At 45.1% G+C, this 18,058-nt stretch overlaps 1 protein-coding gene across 1 annotated transcript; it reads left to right on the top strand.

Moving 5' to 3' along the window:
• The first annotated feature begins 662 nt into the window (after positions 1–662).
• Positions 663–7,796, top strand: LOC144612317 (putative G-protein coupled receptor 139). The gene is made up of 2 exons (XM_078431894.1): positions 663–732; positions 6,892–7,796. The coding sequence occupies exons 1-2, from the start codon at positions 663–665 to the stop codon at positions 7,794–7,796; spliced, it is 975 nt and encodes a 324-aa protein (XP_078288020.1).
• The last annotated feature ends 10,262 nt before the right edge of the window (positions 7,797–18,058 follow it).

The following is an 18,058-nucleotide window of genomic DNA, read 5'->3' on the forward strand; positions in this document are numbered from 1 at the left end:
GGTTGAATATCTGCGGTAAAATAGCGTGATGATGATGTTGGCTGAAGGAGAGGAATGTCATTGGCATAGAGAATGACAGTGTCATCCGCTGATATCACTCACTGCATCTTCCATGCAGTAATCGTTGAACAATTGTTAATGTTCTTCATGTTCGCCTGTTTGCTGGATTCCTTCTCAAGTACGGAATTGCCATCATCATTTAGGTCAGATCGGATTGATTACAATACATTAGATTGAATACAATACATTTTCGAGTCCAGATGCAGCCTCCCACCATCGACCATCAGGCACGAACTGTTCAAACTCAGCCTTTGTCTCAAGCAACACAAGAGTCATAAGTGAAGGGATATGAGGATACCTATTGCTGTTGGAATTGTCCTGTGTGATGGCACTTTTCAGTTTTACTCTCTCTCGAGAGGTCTGAGCTTGGATTTTTCCCGCACACTGAGATGTTTGTGTTAAGTCAAACACATATTTCAGAAGCTGACGCGCTGACGTAATTTGTTTGTTCCATCAACTGTAACCAACAGCAATGAGTAGGATTATAACCGTTCCTTTGGAGTTTGTCTCCTGTATAAATATGGACGCATGACAACGCATCATCTCAGAGATCCTAACAGCCGTGGCGTCCAAATCAGCACGAGTCACTACTGCTGAGAGAAATGGGGAAACCGGTAATTCTGAGGATCCGAGAGATTTATTATCCTGTTACTGGGGCTATTGGCGTTCCAGGTGAGGCACAATTGCAATAATATCGATCCTTGTGAACCGCTCCTTGGTAGGTTTTATTTTATATTCGCTGTCAGGTTTTATCTAACCCGCCGTCCGATCTTAACGGAATGAGCAGAGGCCGGTTCATTTAACCTCGCTACATCGTAGCTTGGCGAAACTGTCCGAACGCTGTGTTTGTGGAGGGCTCGGTATTTGCTATGAATGTGTCGAAACAACTTACATTTGCATTGATCATGAATCAGAGAATCACGTGGTATTAAATACCGTTTATGTTTTAGCAAGTCATTCGACTAGATAACAAATGCCGACTGCGCAAAAATGCAATATCCCGCAGATTCAGGGAGAAAGTTGATTTTGGATTGAATAATCCTTTAGTAACTTCAAAGTAATTGGCGCTTCTCTCTGAAGAGCCGGATGCACACAGTGTTGTTCCACTAAATGCAGTATTAGTCCAGATTATGTTGTGGTAAATAGCGAGAAAGTAATGCGCATGTATATATATATATATATATAAAAGTATTTCGACATTATCTGCAATTGTTTTTAACTTGCAGATGTTGTCCATATATGTATATATTTTTTTTAAATACATATATACAGTAAATATATTTTCAAATACATATATATGGTCAATATCGATATCTGCATTTAAAAAAAAAAATGCAGATAATGTCCAAATTGATAGCGAGATTTATAATATGAAACGAATGACACGTACAGATGCTAACAACGTATTGGACAAATGGGAATGTTTACAGTTGAATTCAATTGCACAAATCTGCGTTAATCGACCTGGGCCGAAGGAACATGCAGGAACTATCAGAATATGGTAGTGTGCAACAGAGACAAGTTGATATTACGTGTCACCTTACCCCAATGGTAGCAGGTCAATTGGTAAAACGTTTAATGATGCATGAGTTTCGTCAGTCCTAATAGAATACCTTTGATGAAAGCGGTCGAATGGAGTGTGTATCATTCTGGTCATTGCACTACAGGTGGATATTTGAGGGAAAGAGGTCAGGAGAAGTGACCGACTGTCCAGAGTTGTTTGGCTATGGGCTGAAGTGCCGAGGGAACATATTAGTGAAGTACAATGAATAATAATAATAATAATAATATATTTATTTTATATAGCGCCTTAACACATGCACAAAGCGCTTTACAAATACAATTAACATAGAAACAAACAGACAAACAGACAAACTATCCTGACGGAAAAGCGGCGAATAATCAACGCCAGCGTCCTCTCACGTCAGGGTCCGGCAGTAGACATTAAAGAACACATGACACACAGATACAATTTTTTACACAAAACAGCCATCACAGTGATTGCTCTAGGCATACCATCACTGTGATGGAAGGCAAAGTCTTATCTCCTCCTCGTTCTTCTCCCGTGGCGCCACGAGGTGATCGAGGCTCCCAACCCCTTGAAGCCCCCACCGGGCGATGGAAAGTCCCAGGGTCGAGCCGAGCAGGCCGATGAAAGTCCTGAGCCCCCACCGGGCGATGGAAAATGCCGCGGCCGAGCCACGCAGGGCGATGAGAGTCCTGAGCCCCCACCGGGCGATGTAAAGTGCCGCGGCCAGGCCACGCAGGGTGATGAAGGGCCTGCGGGCGGGTTGATCGTGCCTCGTGCTTCGGGGCGGTCGAAGCTGCTACGGCTGGAGCTCCCAAAAGCCGGTCGCCAGCCAGGGACCTGCGAACTCCCGATGTTGCGGTCTGCAGGGCCCACGGCCGAAGCCTCCGAGATGGTAAGTCCAGGCCCTGCGACCGGAGTCTTCGAGGTCGATCCCAGCTGGAGGCCGCCGACTCCACGATGTTAGGCCGTTGCGCGAACGGAGATACGACACGGTAAAGGTCGCATCTCCGTTGAGGAGGAGATTTAAAAAAAGGTTTCCCCCAACCCCCCCACCACCCCCCTACATACACAGAATTAAAAATAAAACAAAACGTACATTTAACATCAACAATGACAAAAAAACACAAAAAAAAACGGAGACTGCCGGTGAGCCGCAGCTGCAATACCGATAGTTTGGAGATACAACGCGGAAACAGGCCCTTTCGGCCGACCGGGTCCGCGCCGACCAGCGATCCCCGCACATTAACACTATCTTATACCCACTAGGGACATTTTTTACATTTACCGAGCCAATTAACCTACATACCTGTACGTCTTTGGACGATAGGAGCATAGAGAAAAAGAGATATGCCTGCCTTAAGATTATTGAAGAGGGCATGAAGTCGAATCAAATAAATAAAGGACAATTGCCCAAAATCGTTTTCACTGGAAATATCCTGCCATGAATTTGATTAGAACTGTTAGTGGAGGGAGGATAATTACCCTATTTTCAAATATATAAGAGAGGACACGGTGAGGCGCAAGTTTGCGAGTCCACACCTGGAGAGGATTGGTTAAATTGATTCCCGTTGGTCACTAACATCCAGGGTTAAAGGATTCACACATTCAATATTAGCCCATTTAATGCACTTTTGAGATGTGTGTTGTGTGATAATTGAAGGTTTTAGGGAAGCAGATGTTCAAAGTGAAAGAGTAATGGCTTCATCCAGCAATGCTCAGGGTTAATATCGCCATCAATACGCAGTTAGATTATTGGCTGATTAGATATTACTCCGTTGTACATACAATATTCCGTTATCCCGTGTTGAGAATGTCCCGGGTGGACATTCGCATTTGTTCCTCGACACCACTTAGGCTTCATGGTGAAAGGACATATTTGTAACTGACTTGGATTGTTACCTGTTGCAATCCAATGTCATTCTAGTGAAGCGGGGTTTAAGAACAACAGTGTGCGAGAGTGGGCAGAAGGACGAAATAGAGGGGGAGGCAACGAGGACAAAATTGAAAATTATGCAAATCAAACGATGACGCTTGACGAATACGCCAAATCTGCTGCCAGATTGAGAGCATTCATTGCGCAGGTTTGTTTATCGTTATCCGAACTTTCATCGGCTTCGGAAAAATATCTTTTAATTAGTTCTCTGGATGAAATACATTTGCAAGATCAATAGAAACGTTTGTGAACGATAGAGTGATTTCCTTCATAGTTCGTCAGCTGAATTTAACGAAAAGCGAGAGTGCATTGATAAATTTTGGATATCATAGTAATCGAACGTATCAATTTCAGTGTAACGAAAACGATTCACCTATCCCGGTGAATGCCGACCTCTCCTGCACGGCTTTCAACTGACTTTTGATTTTCTTCATGGCTTCGTTCATCCGGGCTCCTTGTTCAGGACTGCCCCAATCCCAAAATTACGGTTCATGCCCGAAACACTCAGTCGGTTCCGATCGGTTGTCCCGGTCTTGAAGCAGTAACTGTTTCCCATTCCACATATGCAACCAGATCTGAAAATTCTCATGTTTTATTTGCAGATTTCCAGCTCTCGCGGTTTCAGTGCATCCTCTCTAGTTTCCTCTTTTCCATCTTTAAAGTGTTTTCCCCTTATTTCGCTCTGGACATCACATGTTTATTGAAACCAAGCCGAATTTTAGGGAAGCCCTTTCATGCTTGATTTGACTTAATAGACAATAGACAATAGACAATAGGTGCAGGAGTAGGCCATTCAGCCCTTCGAGCCAGCACCGCCATTCAATGCGATCATGGCTGATCACTCTCAATCAGTACCCCGTTCCTGCCTTCTCCCCATACCCTCTCACTCCGCTATCCTTAAGAGCTCTATCCAGCTCTCTCTTGAAAGCATCCAACGAACTGGCCTCCACTACCTTCTGAGGCAGAGAATTCTACACCTTCACCACTCTCTGACTGAAAAAGGTCTTCCTCATCTCCGTTCTAAATGGCCTACCCCTTATCCTTAAACTGTGGCCCCTTGTTCTGGACTCCCCCAACATTGGGAACATGTTTCCTGCCTCTAATGTGTCCAATCCCCTAATTATCTTATACGTTTCAATAAGATCCTCCCTCATCCTTCTAAATTCCAGTGTATACAAGCCCAATCGCTCCAGCCTTTCAACATACGACAGTCCCGCCATTCCGGGAATTAACCTAGTGAACCTACGCTGCACACCCTCCATAGCAAGAATATCCTTCCTCAAATTTGGAGACCAAAACTGCACACAGTATTCCAGGTGCGGTCTCACCAGCGCCCGGTACAACTGTAGAAGGACCTCTTTGCTCCTATACTCAACTCCTCTTGTTATGAAGGCCAACATTCCATTGGCTTTCTTCACTGCCTGCTGTACCTGCATGCTTCCTTTCATTGACTGATGCACCAGGACACCCAGATCTCGTTGAACTCCCCCTCCTCCTAACTTGACACCATTCAGATAATAATCTGCCTTTCTATTCTTACTTCCAAAGTGAATAACCTCACACTTATCTACATTAAACTGCATCTGCCATGTATCCGCCCACTCACACAACCTGTCCAAGTCACCCTGCAGCCTTATTGCATCTTCCTCACAATTCACACTACCCCCCAGCTTAGTATCATCTGCAAATTTGCTAATGGTACTTTTAATCCCTTCGTCTAAGTCATTAATGTATATCGTAAATAGCTGGGGTCCCAGCACCGAACCTTGCGGTACCCCACTGGTCACTGCCTGCCATTCCGAAAGGGACCCATTTATCCCCACTCTTTGCTTTCTGTCTGTCAACCAATTTTCTATCCATGTCAGTACCCTACCCCCAATACCATGTGCCCTAATTTTGCCCACTAATCTCCAATGTGGGACCTTGTCGAAGGCTTTCTGAAAGTCGAGGTACACCACATCCACTGACTCTCCCCTGTCAATTTTCCTAGTTACATCCTCAAAAAATTCCAGTAGATTTGTCAAGCATGATTTCCCCTTCGTAAATCCATGCTGACTCGGAATGATCCTGTTACTGCTATCCAAATGCTCAGCTATTTCGTCTTTTATAATCAACTCCAGCATCTTCCCCACCACTGATGTCAGACTAACTGGTCTATAATTACCCGTTTTCTCTCTCCCTCCTTTCTTAAATAGTGGGATAACATTTGCTATCCTCCAATCCACAGGAACTGATCCTGAATCTATAGAACATTGAAAAATGATCTCCAATGCTTCCACTATTTCTAGAGCCACCTCCTTAAGTACCCTGGGATGCAGACCATCAGGCCCTGGGGATTTATCAGCCTTCAGTCCCATCAGTCTACCCAAAACCATTTCCTGCCTAATGTGGATTTCCTTCAGTTCCTCCATCACCCTAGGTTCTCCGGCCCCTAGAACATTTGGGAGATTGTGTGTATCTTCCTCAGGGAGGAATGAGTCTTCTGCAGCCCGTTTTCTGAACGTTCAGGATCTGAGTAGATTCCGATTCGAAGCAGCGTGTTCCCACTCTGAGACGATTTATTAAATCCATACGTCCCTGGGCCCTTGTCGGCCTTCGGAGAACGCAGAGGAAGAACTTTCACATATGAGTGATTTTCCCAATTCTCACCGGTGGCCCTGATGAAAACATTGCGCTCCACTAAATCACCCGACCTGTTCCCTCCCATAAAACACCTCGCTCCTTTCTGGACCGGCGTATCAATATTCCCGGGATGCCACATTCCCTGGATCTTCTCATGTTTCACCTCCAGGTCTTATCAGTATATTTTCTGTTTTGTACAGTTTTGGTCTCCTAATTTGAGGAAGGATGTTCTTGTAATTGAGGCAGTGCAGCGTAGGTTCACGAGATTGATCCATGGGATGGCGGGACTGTCAAAAGATGAAAGATTGAAAAGACTAGGCTTGTATTCACTGGAGTTTACAAGGACGAGTGGGGATCTTATAGAGGCATATAAAATTATAAAAGGACCGGACAAGCTAGATGCAGAAAAAACTGATCCCAATGTTGGGGAGTCCAAAACCAGGGGTCACCGTCAATGGGAGGCCATTTAAAACTGAGGTGAGAAGGAACTTTTTCACCCAGAGAGTTGTGAATTTGTGGAATTCTCTGCCAAAGAAGGCAGTGGAGCACAAATCACTGGATGAATTTAAGAGGGAGCTAGTTAGAGCTCCGGGGGGCACTGAAATCAAGGGATATGGGGAGCAGTTGGGCACAGGTTACTGATTGCGGATGATCAGCCATGATCACAATGAATGGCGGTGCTGGCTCGAAGGGCCGAATGGCACCTATTTTCTATGTTTCTATGTTTTGTTTCTCTCTTTTACAGTTAACTTGGTGGCGATTGTGATCCTGTCCCGAGGGAAGTGTGGTCTCTCCAAATGTATCACTCGCTACCTGGTGGGAATGGCAGCGGCCGATCTCCTGGTCGTTATCTCTAATCCTTTATTGAGGAGGGTTGGTCAGAGTTACTTTCCGCGATCATTCCTGTACATTACACCAGTGTGCAGTATCGCCATTGTCTTACGTATGACAGCCACTCATGTTTCCGTCTGGCTGACAGTCGCCTTCACCTTTGATCGGTTTGTGACCATTTGTTGTGAGAAGCTGAAAACGAAATATTGCACCGAGAGAACGGCGGGTGTGGTTATCACGACAGTGAGTGTGATGAGCTGCTTAGTCTCCATCCCTTGGTACTTTATTTACAGACCAGGAGAGGTTATTGATGGTGTCCCGTGGCGTTGTGTCGTCACGCGGGAGTTCAGTACTTCCGCCGCCTGGGCTGCATTTGACGTAACTGGCCGCATTTTAACTCCATGCATCCCGATTTTCCTGATTTTGCTGTTCAATGTTCTGACGGCCCAACGAATTTTAGCGGCCAGTAGAGTCCGCAGGGGGCTCCGGGGCTGCAGCAATGGAGAGAATGGCAAGGACCCTGAGATAGAGAACCGCCGAAAATCTATCGTTTTACTTTTCAGTATAACCGGCAGTTTTATACTGTTGTGGATAACACAGTTTGTGTACACGGTTTACAGGAATATTGCAAACATTCAGCTTTATACCTCTTACTCTGATCCTAACCTAATCACAGAACAAACATCACATATGCTGCAAGTTCTCAGTTCCTGCACCAACACGTGTATTTTTGTCCTGACACAGTCCCAGTTCAGAGAGGGGATGAAGAAAGCGGTGAAATATCCACTGAATGCAATTATCAAAATAATCATACGATAGAAAGCACAGTATTCGAAAAAGAGCTCTATGTGCGATTTTGCAACTTTAGACGCTCTTCGTGGGGTTAAACAGTGGAATCAGTCTGAAGAAGGGTCTCGATCCGAAAGGTCACCCATTAATTCTTTCCCGAGATGCTGCATGACGCGCTGAGTTACTCCAGCATTTTGTGTCTATCTTCCGTGGGAATAAAGGTATATTTTATTTCAGGAACACGCTGACGTGAAACAATCAATGTGTAACTATTTATTATCTCTGATCACATGTGTTGAGGCTCGATTTTTTCTGTAGTCTCTAGTTCAGTTTTAGTTTAGATTTGAGATACAGCGCTGAAATAGGCCCTTCGGCGCACCGAGTCCGCACCGACCAGCGATACCCGCACACTAACACTATCCTATAAACACCAGGGATAATTTTATGTTTACACAACGTCAGTTAACATATAAACCTTTGGAGTGTGGAACGAAACCGAAGATTTTGGACAAAACCTACTCGGGTCACGGGGAGAATTTACAAACTCCGTACAGACAAGCACCCGTAGATTGGATCGAACCCAGGTCTCTGGCGCTGTAAGACAGCAGCTCTACCGCTACGTCACCGTGACGCCCGATAGGAGAAATATCCTTGAAAACATGTCATGGAAGTTTCAAAGGTCTTTTATTGTCACTTGTCCCAATTAAGGTACAGTGATATGCGAACTACCATACAGCCATAGGGGGGAAAAGCAACAAGACACAGAACGACCTAAAAGTTAACATAAACATCCACCGCAGCGGATTCCCCACATCCCTCACTTTTAATGCAAGGTAAAAATAACTGGGTTTAAAATATATTTTCCATTCTCAATTATTCTCGTTGATCAAGTTTCTTTTGGGTTGACATATCGTTATTTTCGGTTGATAGCCTGAGCACGTTTAATATTTAAGGACTACAAATGACCCTCAGGCACGGAGGTCCATTTTAACAGCCCTTTTAATGGCTTTAAACTTTGTTGTGAATATATCACTACGGCTTCACTGAGGAGAAGTTACAGGATATGGGACTCGTGATAATGAAACAGATGACTGTTGTTCCAAATCAGGTAACTGGGCAAGTTGCGGAATATAGGAGCGGGTCTCCCTGCCCCCTCGTCTTTCTCCTTTATATGCCCCATCACCTATTCCGTCTCATCTCTTGCCCTCACTTCCCCGTTTTCACGCATCTTCCTCTCCCACCCTCGCTGTACTCATTATCCTCTCTGCGCACTCCGTACTCATTATCCTCTCTGTCTACATATTCCCCTTTGATTAACGCTATTCTCAGCCCCGCCATCCGCATCCGTCAGCGTCCCTTCTCTCTCTCTCTCCAGCTTTGTTTCTTCTCCAGCCACAGACAAGGACCTGGAGAAAGTATGTATAATGTATTACATGTAATTGGTACTAAATGTTTAGAGATATGTCATTAAGTGGCTGTACGTGTAGAAAGAAGGTTATTTTAAGCTGATGAACTTTCATTATAGAAAAGTATCTTATCTCCTATCTGGCGAAATTGCAGCCAGTCTTCAGAAAGCAAATGTTTTTGTTATTCAGACTTCTTGCAAGTGTAATACTTTCTCTGTCATTGTGGTAACATATGTGTACCAGTTGTCATATGGACAAAGTAGGCCTTTCGATCCACCATCTTCATGCTGACCATCAAGTATATCTACTTAAAGACAATCAAACCATTCCTTCTCACCAGAGATGCTGCCTGTCCTGCTGAGTTAGGCCAGCATTTTGTGTCTACCATTCCCGACTACAACAGGGAGTGCAGAAGGTGAAAGGAAAGAGAGTGCAAATTGAACGTCTCAATTTAGAGCAGCACAGTAGCGCAGTGGTAGTGTTGCTGCTTCACAGCGCGGGAGACAAGGGTTCATTCCTGACCATGGGTGCTGTCTATACAGTGTTTCTATGTTCTCCCTGTGACAGCTTGGGTTTTCCCCAGGTGTCATAGAGTCATGGAGGTATACAGCGTGAAAATAGGCTCTTGGCCTATCTTACCCCCGCCGACCAATATGTCCCATCTACACTAGTCCCACTTGCCTGCATTTGGCCCATATCCCTCTAAACTATCCTGTCCAAGGTGTCACAAAATGCTGGAGTAACTCAGCAGGTCAGGCAGCATCTCAGAAGAGAAGGAATGGGTGACGTTTCGGGGCGAGACCCTTCTTCAGACTGATGTCAGGGGGGCGGAACAAAGGAAGGATATAGGTGGAGACAGGAAGATAGAGGGAGAACTGGGAAGGGGAGGGGAAGAGAGGGACAGAGGAACTATCTAAAGTTGGAGAAGTCAATGTTCATACCGCTGGGCTGCAAGCTGCCCAAGCGAAATATGAGGTGCTGTTCCTCCAATTTCCGGTGGGCCCCGCTATGGCATTAGAGGAGGCCCATGACAGAAAGATCAGACTGGGAGTGGGATGGGGAGTTGAAGTGCTCAGCCACCGGGAGATCAGGTTGGTTAAGGCGGTCTGAGCGAAGGTGTTGAGCGAAACGATCGCCGAGCCTGCGTTTGGTTTCGCCGATGTAAAGAAGTTGGCACCTAGAGCAGCGGATACAATAGATGAGGTTGGCGGAGGTGTAGGTGAACTTCTGTCTCACCTGGAAACTGTTTGGTTCCTTGGATGGAGTTGAGGGGGGACGTAAAGGGACAGGTGTTGCATCTCTTCCGGTTGCAGGGGAAAGTTCCCGGGGATGAGGTGGTTTGGGTAGGAAGGGACGAGTGGACCAGGGAGTTACGGAGGGAACGGTCTCTGCGGAACGCAGAAAGGGAAGGGGATGGGACGATGTGGCCAGTAGTGGGGTGCCGTTGGAGGTGACCGAAATGTTGGAGGAGGATTTGTTGGATATGCTGGCTGATGGGGTGGAAGGGATGGGAATCTGGATGGGAATAATCCTTGCCAGAGCAAGGATTCAGAGTTCAAGTATATTAGTCCCAATATGACCAAGCGTTAGAGATCATTTGGTGCCATTTAAATTAACATTGTTTGCACACCTCTGGATCGAGTCTCTTCTAAGATGTTAAGCGTGAGGGCATTTGTGCAGGATAATACAATTTCTGTGGTAAATGCAACTGTCTCTGCTTAAAACATTTGGTGTGTAAAACAACACTGAACCATAACATAATATCAAAATAGAAATATAACAAGAACAAGGTCAGTGACCAGTCCTCAAGGTGTGCCTCAAGGTTCGTTGTTGAGCCCATTTTTCGTTTGTCATTTCCATCAATGATTTTGATAAGAACGTGCAAAGCATGATTAGCAAGTTTTCAGATGACACTAAGGTGGGTCGTATTGAAGAAAGTGAAGATGGTTGTCAAAAATTGCAGCAAGATCTTGATCATTTGGGCGGGTGAGCTGAGGAATGTTTGATGGAATTTGAAACAGAGAAGTGTGAGATTTTGCATTTTGGAAAGACTAATAAGGGCAGGACCTACACAGTGAATAGTAGGGCTCTGGGAAGTGTCATGAACATGGATCTCGGAGTGCAGGTACATAGTTAGTTGAAAATTGCATCACAGATAGATGGGGTGTCAGAAAGGCCTTCATCAGAGTATTGAGTACAGATGTTGTGAGGTCATGTTACATTTATATAAGACGTAGGTGAGGCCACATTTAGAGTGGAGGAAGGAACGACAGAGGCTGGTTTACACCAATGACAGGCACAGAGTATTGTGTTCAGTTTTGGGCACCATGTTGTAGAAAAAATGGTTTCAAGCTGGAAAGGGTGCAGAGAAGATATACAAGGATGTTGCTCGGAATCGAGAACCTGAGCTACAGGGATAGGTTGAGCAGGTGAGGCTTCTATTCCTTGAAGCACAGGTGGATGAGGATGGTCTTATAGAGGTGTACAAAATCATGAGAGGAATAGTTCAGGTAAATGCACAGAGTCTCTTGCCTGGATTAGCAGAATCGAGCAGCAGAGGACATAGGTTTAAAGTAAAGGGGGGAAATATTTAAGGGGAACCTGAGGCGTAACTGTTTATGCAAAGGGAGGTGGGGGATGGGACGAGCTGCCACAGGAGGAAGTTGAGGCTAGTACTATCACATAGTTTAAGAAACATTTAGACAGGTACATGGATAGGACAGTTTTAGAGGAATACAAGTGGGCCCGTTGGGCCCGTCCTCGTAGGGTTTCCATTGCGACCTGGAGAAATTTATATGTATACAAATTGTACATTAAAAAGTAAGGTGTAACATTGTTTATTACCCTTATTTTTGCTAACGGTATGTTGTTTATGGATGGTTGCACTTCAGGGCAAGTGTAACCACTTTTGTCCTCTGGAGTAAACCAGTTTTTCCAGGTCTCTTTTAATCCCCTAATTCTTTCTCTCCACCACCCACTTAGAACTGTAATAACACGTCCCCTTTAAGGTCCGCTACTCTCCTGGCCACGAGCAAATGAGCCACATCCATGTCCAATTTAGGATTATTTGTCCAATTAACCCAGTCCTGCTGAACTCCCCCTTACAAACCACACAGCTCAGAGGGGATGAAGCCACAGGAATGGTTCTAGATATCGTCTCGCTTTGTCTTTAGAAATAAAGCCCATTGGATGAGTTCACCTGTGTGCTGTGGTGTGCGTGTGCCCGTGGTGCGCATGTCCCTGTGCCTGTTCGTATGTCTGTGCCTGTGCGTGTGCGTTCATTATTGATCCGGAGTCATGACAGAAACCACATTACTGGAGAATGTGGGCAAGAGTGCACTGCCTCCTCACACAATGCAGGGACTGATCTGTGGATTGTGGTAATGGATCATTATCTAGGGCCAGCTGGTGTTCAGTGGCACGGCAGGGCCCCCAAACCTATGAGGAGATTAATGTCTGTGTTGAATGAGTCCAAACTCTATGAGCCCTGGCTTCGGGTCCCTGCATGAGCAAAACCCTGATTCCACCCTGGAGGGAGGTGGGGCGCTGACTGGCTCAGGAAGGAGGAGATGGCAGAAGTGCCTCTCATAACCAGACCTCGAAGACGAGCCAAAGTCTGGAGACCCAGGACACCCCTTGACCCAATCCAAATTCTGGCTGGCAGGTTGCACCATCCATGGGGGCCAGAAGAAAGAACAACCACCCTGAATGTACACCCTCTAATGGCCAACCTACATTAGCTTTATTAGACTTGACCAGTTACATTACTCTGGTCCGGCTAGAACTGTTACTTACAGGCAAATAGGTATCTGAGATTCTCCCACTGACATGTGCATGGTGATATACGCCAAGTTCCAGCTCCCTGTATATGTATTGCCATGAAGCACCACAGCTGGTCACTCACTGTAGGGGTGGTTAAAGACACCTGGTTCCACTACTTGTTATGTGACTCAGGATTGGATCACCTGTTCAACGGCCACAGGAAGGTCCAAACCTCACGTTCTTCGAGTAGAAACCCTGGGAGCCTGGTTTGCACTCAGTGTATCTGTGGGACCCACAGGCCAGAGATGAGCAGAATGAAGAGAAGAGAATGTTGGTTAAACAGGTTTGTGAGTTTGAAGCAGAGCTGGAGGATGCATGGAAGCAGTGTACACAAGGAAGAAGCTGGAGATTGACCTCAAAGGTCTGGAAGCACAAATTGAGGCTGTGAATAAAAGTTGTGATAAGACATTTAAACAACTTTGTAGTCTTCAGGCACAGATGAAAGACCACCAATGTGAGCTGGGGGAGGTGTGTCTGAAGAAGGGTCCTGAAAAGTCACTCATTCCTTCTCTCCAGAGATGCTGCCTATCCCACTGAGTTACATCAGCATTTTGTGTCTACCTTTGAGCTTGGAGAGGCTTGTATTTCCAGGGAGGTGATCTTCACTCTAAGAAAAATGAAAAGAAGCTGAAGAATCTCGAGGCAGAAATCTTGCAGCTTCATGATGAACGTGCTGCTTCGGAGAAAGACGCATGGAACCCCAGGAGCCCTGAGCCCCTAAGGGTTTGAGGGACAACAATGCAGGTTGAAACTCAGAGCTTGTAGTGAGCACAGCGCTAGACAGAAGAGTGAAAATGCAGGGCAATGGTGGAAGCACATCTTGAGAATGTTGTTATCCTCTCCCGCCCTTTGGTCGGACCTGCTACAAATCCTGGGATTATCGCTAAGGAGGGGGAATGGGATTTCATGTCCCCATTAAGGTCCCCTCATCTCCCGGCCACAGGCGAATGAGAAAAAGTGAAGTCCAATTAAGTGTCATTGGACCAACTACCCCCATCCTACTGACCAAACCCTTATTAACCCTGGAGTGCAGAGGGGAAGGAGAAGAGGAAACTGTGGGGTTAGTTCTATACCCTTTTGTTTTGTTTCTGGAAATAAAGCTTCTCGGGTGAGTTCACCTTGCAGTGTGTGCCAATGTATTCTTTAATGATCTGGCATCATGACTGATGCCACAGAACATAGGACAGTACAGCATAGGAGCAAGCCCTTCAGCCCACAATGAACTGATCTCATCTGCCTGCACATGATCTATATCCCATTATTACCTGGACTTATGCCTGTCTAAAAACATCTTCAACACCACTATCATAACTGGCTCAACCATTACCCCTGGCAATGCGTTCCACACCCCCACTCATCTCAATGTAAAAAAACCTTTCCTCGCACATCTGCATTAAATTTTCTCCTTCTGACCTTATAGTTATGTCCTGTAGGTTTGGACATTTTCACCCTGTGCAAAAGGTTCTACCCTATCTATGGCTCTCTTAGCTTGATATATTTCTATCAAGTCTCCCCTCAACTACTGGCGTTCCCGAAAATGCAATCCAAGTTTTCACATCTGAAACTGTGTAATGCAGGCAGCATTCTGTTAAACCTCTGCACCCTCTCCAAAACCTGCACATCTTTCCTGTAATGGAGCGACCAGATCTGCACGCAATTCTCCAAATGCAGCCTAACAAATGTCCTATAGAGCTGCATCATGCCTTCCTGACTCTTATATTCAGTGCCCATAGCAATGAAGGCAAGCATACCATACTCCTACTTTACCATCATATTCACTTGTGCTGCCACCTTCAATGAGCTTTGAACTTGGACTCCAACATCCGTCTGCACATCAATGCTGTTCAGGGTCTAGCCATTACCTGTGTTAAAGTCCATCTACCATTTCTTTGAAGATAGACACAAAATGCTGGAGTAACTCAGCAGGACTGGCAGCATCTCTGGATAGAAGGCATGGGCGACGTTTCGGATTGAGACACATCTTCAGACTGAGAGTTAGGGGAGAGGGAGACACAGAGATAAGGAAGGTAAGGTGTGTAAACAAGACATCAAATGAGATGCAGGTCAAGGAAAATGTAGAATAGATCATTGTTGGCCAGGAGAAGGTCACAACGAAGTATACCGAGAAACCATTTAATCGGGGACAGTCTGGTCAGAGAAGTAGGATGGGAGAGGGATGGAGAGGGATGCAGAGAGAGGGAAAGCAGAGAGAGGGAAAGCAAGGGGTGAAGAGGTGTCTCGACCTGAAAAGTCGCCTATGCCTTCTATGCAGAGATGCTGCCAGTCCTGCTGAGTTACTCCAGCATTTTGTGTCTATCTTCAAAGAAATGGTAGATGGACTTGAAGTTAGAGAGGTTAACATTCATACCACTGGGGTGTAAGCTGCCCAAGCGAAATATTGAGGTGCTGTTCCTCCAATTTGCGCTGGGCTTCACTCTGACAGTGGAGGAGGCCCAGGACAGAAAGGTCAGTGTGGGAATGGGAGGGGGAGTTAAATTGTCTTTTGAAACCTATATATCAGGTACATTTAGACAGACTGAGCAGAGGCGTTCAGCGAAACAATCGTCGAGCCTGCACGCCACCCATCCCTTCTCTCCAGAGATGTTGCCTGTCCCACTGGCAGCCTCATATCTTTTTTTCGCTTTTCTAATTTCCTTCTTAAGATTCCTTTTACATTCTTTGTATTCCGCAAGAACCTCATTTACTCCCTGCCGCTTATATTTATTGTATATCTCCCTCTTTTTCCGAACCAAGTGTCCAATTTCCCCTGGAAAACCACGGCTCTTTCAAATTATTATGCTTTCCTTTCCACCGAAAAGGGACATAAAGACTCTGTACTCTCAAAATTTCACCTTTAAATATCCTCCATTTCTCTATTATATCCTTTTCATAAAACAAAAAATCCTTTCTCATCTCCTCAAAATTAGCCTTTCTCCAATCCAAAATCTCAACCCTTGGTCCAGATTTGACCTTCTTCATAATGATATTGAAAGTAATGGCATTGTGATCACTAGACCCAAAGTGCTCCTCAACACATACCTCCGTCACCTGACCCATCTCATTTCCTAACAGGAGGTCCAACACTGCTCCTTCTCTGGTAGGCACCTCTACGTATTGCTGCAAAAAACTATCCTGCACACATTTTACAAACTCCAAACCATCCAGCCCTTTAACAGAATGTGATTCCCAGTCTATATACGGAAAATTGAAATCACCCACAATTAAAAGATATTTTACCGAAGCCGATGAAAGTTCGGATAACGATAAACAAACTTGCGCAATGAATGCTCTCAACCTGGAAGCAGATTTGGCGTATTCGTCAAGCGTCATCGTTTGATTTCCATAATTTTCAATTTTGTCTGCGTTGCCTCCCACTCTATTTCGTCGTTTTGTCCACTCTCCCACACTGTTGTTTTTAAACCCCGCTTCACTAGAATGACATTGGATTGCAACAGGTAACAATCCAAGTCAGTTACAAATATGTCCTTTCACCATGAAGCCTCAGTGGTGTCGAGGAACAAATGCGAATATCCACTAAATATTCTCAACCCGGGATTAGGGGATATTGTATGTACAACGGACTAATGTCTAATCACTTAATTACCTCACTGCCTATTGATAGCTGAATTAAACCTAAGCATTGCTGAATGAAGCCATTACACTTTCACTTTGAACATCCGCTTCCCTAAAACCTTCAATTATCACACAACACACATCTCAAAAGTGCATTAAGTGGGCTAATATTGAACGTGTGAATCCTTTAACCCTGGATGTTTAGTGACCAACGGGAATTAATTTAACCAATCCTCTCCCGGTGTGGACTCGCAAACATTCAAATTGCGCCTCACCACGTCCTCCCTTATGCATTTGAAAATAGGCTAATTATCCTTCCTCCACTGCCTGTTCAAATCAAATTCATGGCAGGATATTTCCAGTGAAAACGATTTTTGGCAATTGTCCTTTATTTATTTGATTCGACTTCATGCCCTCTAATTATTCAATAATCTTAAGGCAGGCATATCTCTTTTTCTCTATGCTCCTATCGTCCAAAGACTTACAGATATGTAGGTTAATTGGCTCGGTAAATGTTAAAAATGTCCCTAGTGGGTATAAGATAGAGTTAAATTGCATTTGGAATATTTTGGAGGACCAAGAACCAAGAACCAAGAACCAATGTGCGGGGATCGCTGGTCGGCGCGGACCCGGTCGGCCGAAAGGGCCTGTTTCCGCGCTGTATCTGTAAACTATCGTTATTCGTTGTACTTCACTGATATATTCCCTCCGCACTTCAGCTCGTAGCCAAACAACTCTGGCCAGTCGGTCACTTCTCCTGACCTCCCTCCCTCAAATATCCATCTACATCCTTCATGTAGTGCAATGATCAGAATGATACACACTCCATTCGACCGCTTTCATCAAAGGTATTCTATTAGGGCTGACGAAACTCATGCATCATTAACCAGAACAAGGGGCCACAGTTTAAGAATAAGGGGTAGGCCATTTAGAACGGAGATGAGGAAGAACGTTTTCAGTCAGAGAGTGGTGAAGGTGTGGAATTCTCTGCCTCAGAAGGCAATGGAGGTTCCTTGGATGCTTTCAAGAGAGAGCTGGATAGAGCTCTTAAGGATAGCGGAGTGAGGGGGTATGGGGAGAAGGCAGGAACGGGGTACTGATTGAGAGTGATCAGCCATGATCGCATTGAATGGCGGTGCTGGCTCGAAGGGTTGAATGGCCTTCTTCTGCACCTATTGTCTATTGTCTATTGTCTATTTTACCATTTGCCCTGCTACCATTGGGATAGGGTGACACGTAATATCAACTTGTCTCTGTTGCACACTGCCATATTCTGATAGTTCCTGCATGTTACTTCGGCCCAGGTCGATTAACTTGCAGATTTGTGCAAATGAATTCAACTGTCAACATTTCCATTTGTCCAATACGTTGTTAGTACATGTACGTGTCATTCATTTCATATTATAAATCTGGCTATCAATTTCGACATTACCTGCATTTTTTTAATTTGCAGATATCGATATTGACCATATATATGTACTTTAAAGTATA

This window comes from Rhinoraja longicauda, chromosome 44 (genome assembly GCF_053455715.1).
Source record: "Rhinoraja longicauda isolate Sanriku21f chromosome 44, sRhiLon1.1, whole genome shotgun sequence".
In the NCBI taxonomy this organism is placed as follows: Eukaryota; Metazoa; Chordata; class Chondrichthyes; order Rajiformes; family Arhynchobatidae; genus Rhinoraja; species Rhinoraja longicauda.

Coding starts and splice junctions, on each gene's coding strand:
- LOC144612317 (XM_078431894.1), top strand. CDS start 663: ATGGGGAAACCGGTAATTCTGAGGATCCGAGAGATTTATTATCCTGTT. Junction 733..6,891: donor TGGGGCTATTGGCGTTCCAG/GTGAGGCACAAT, acceptor TCTCTTTTACAG/TTAACTTGGTGGCGATTGTG.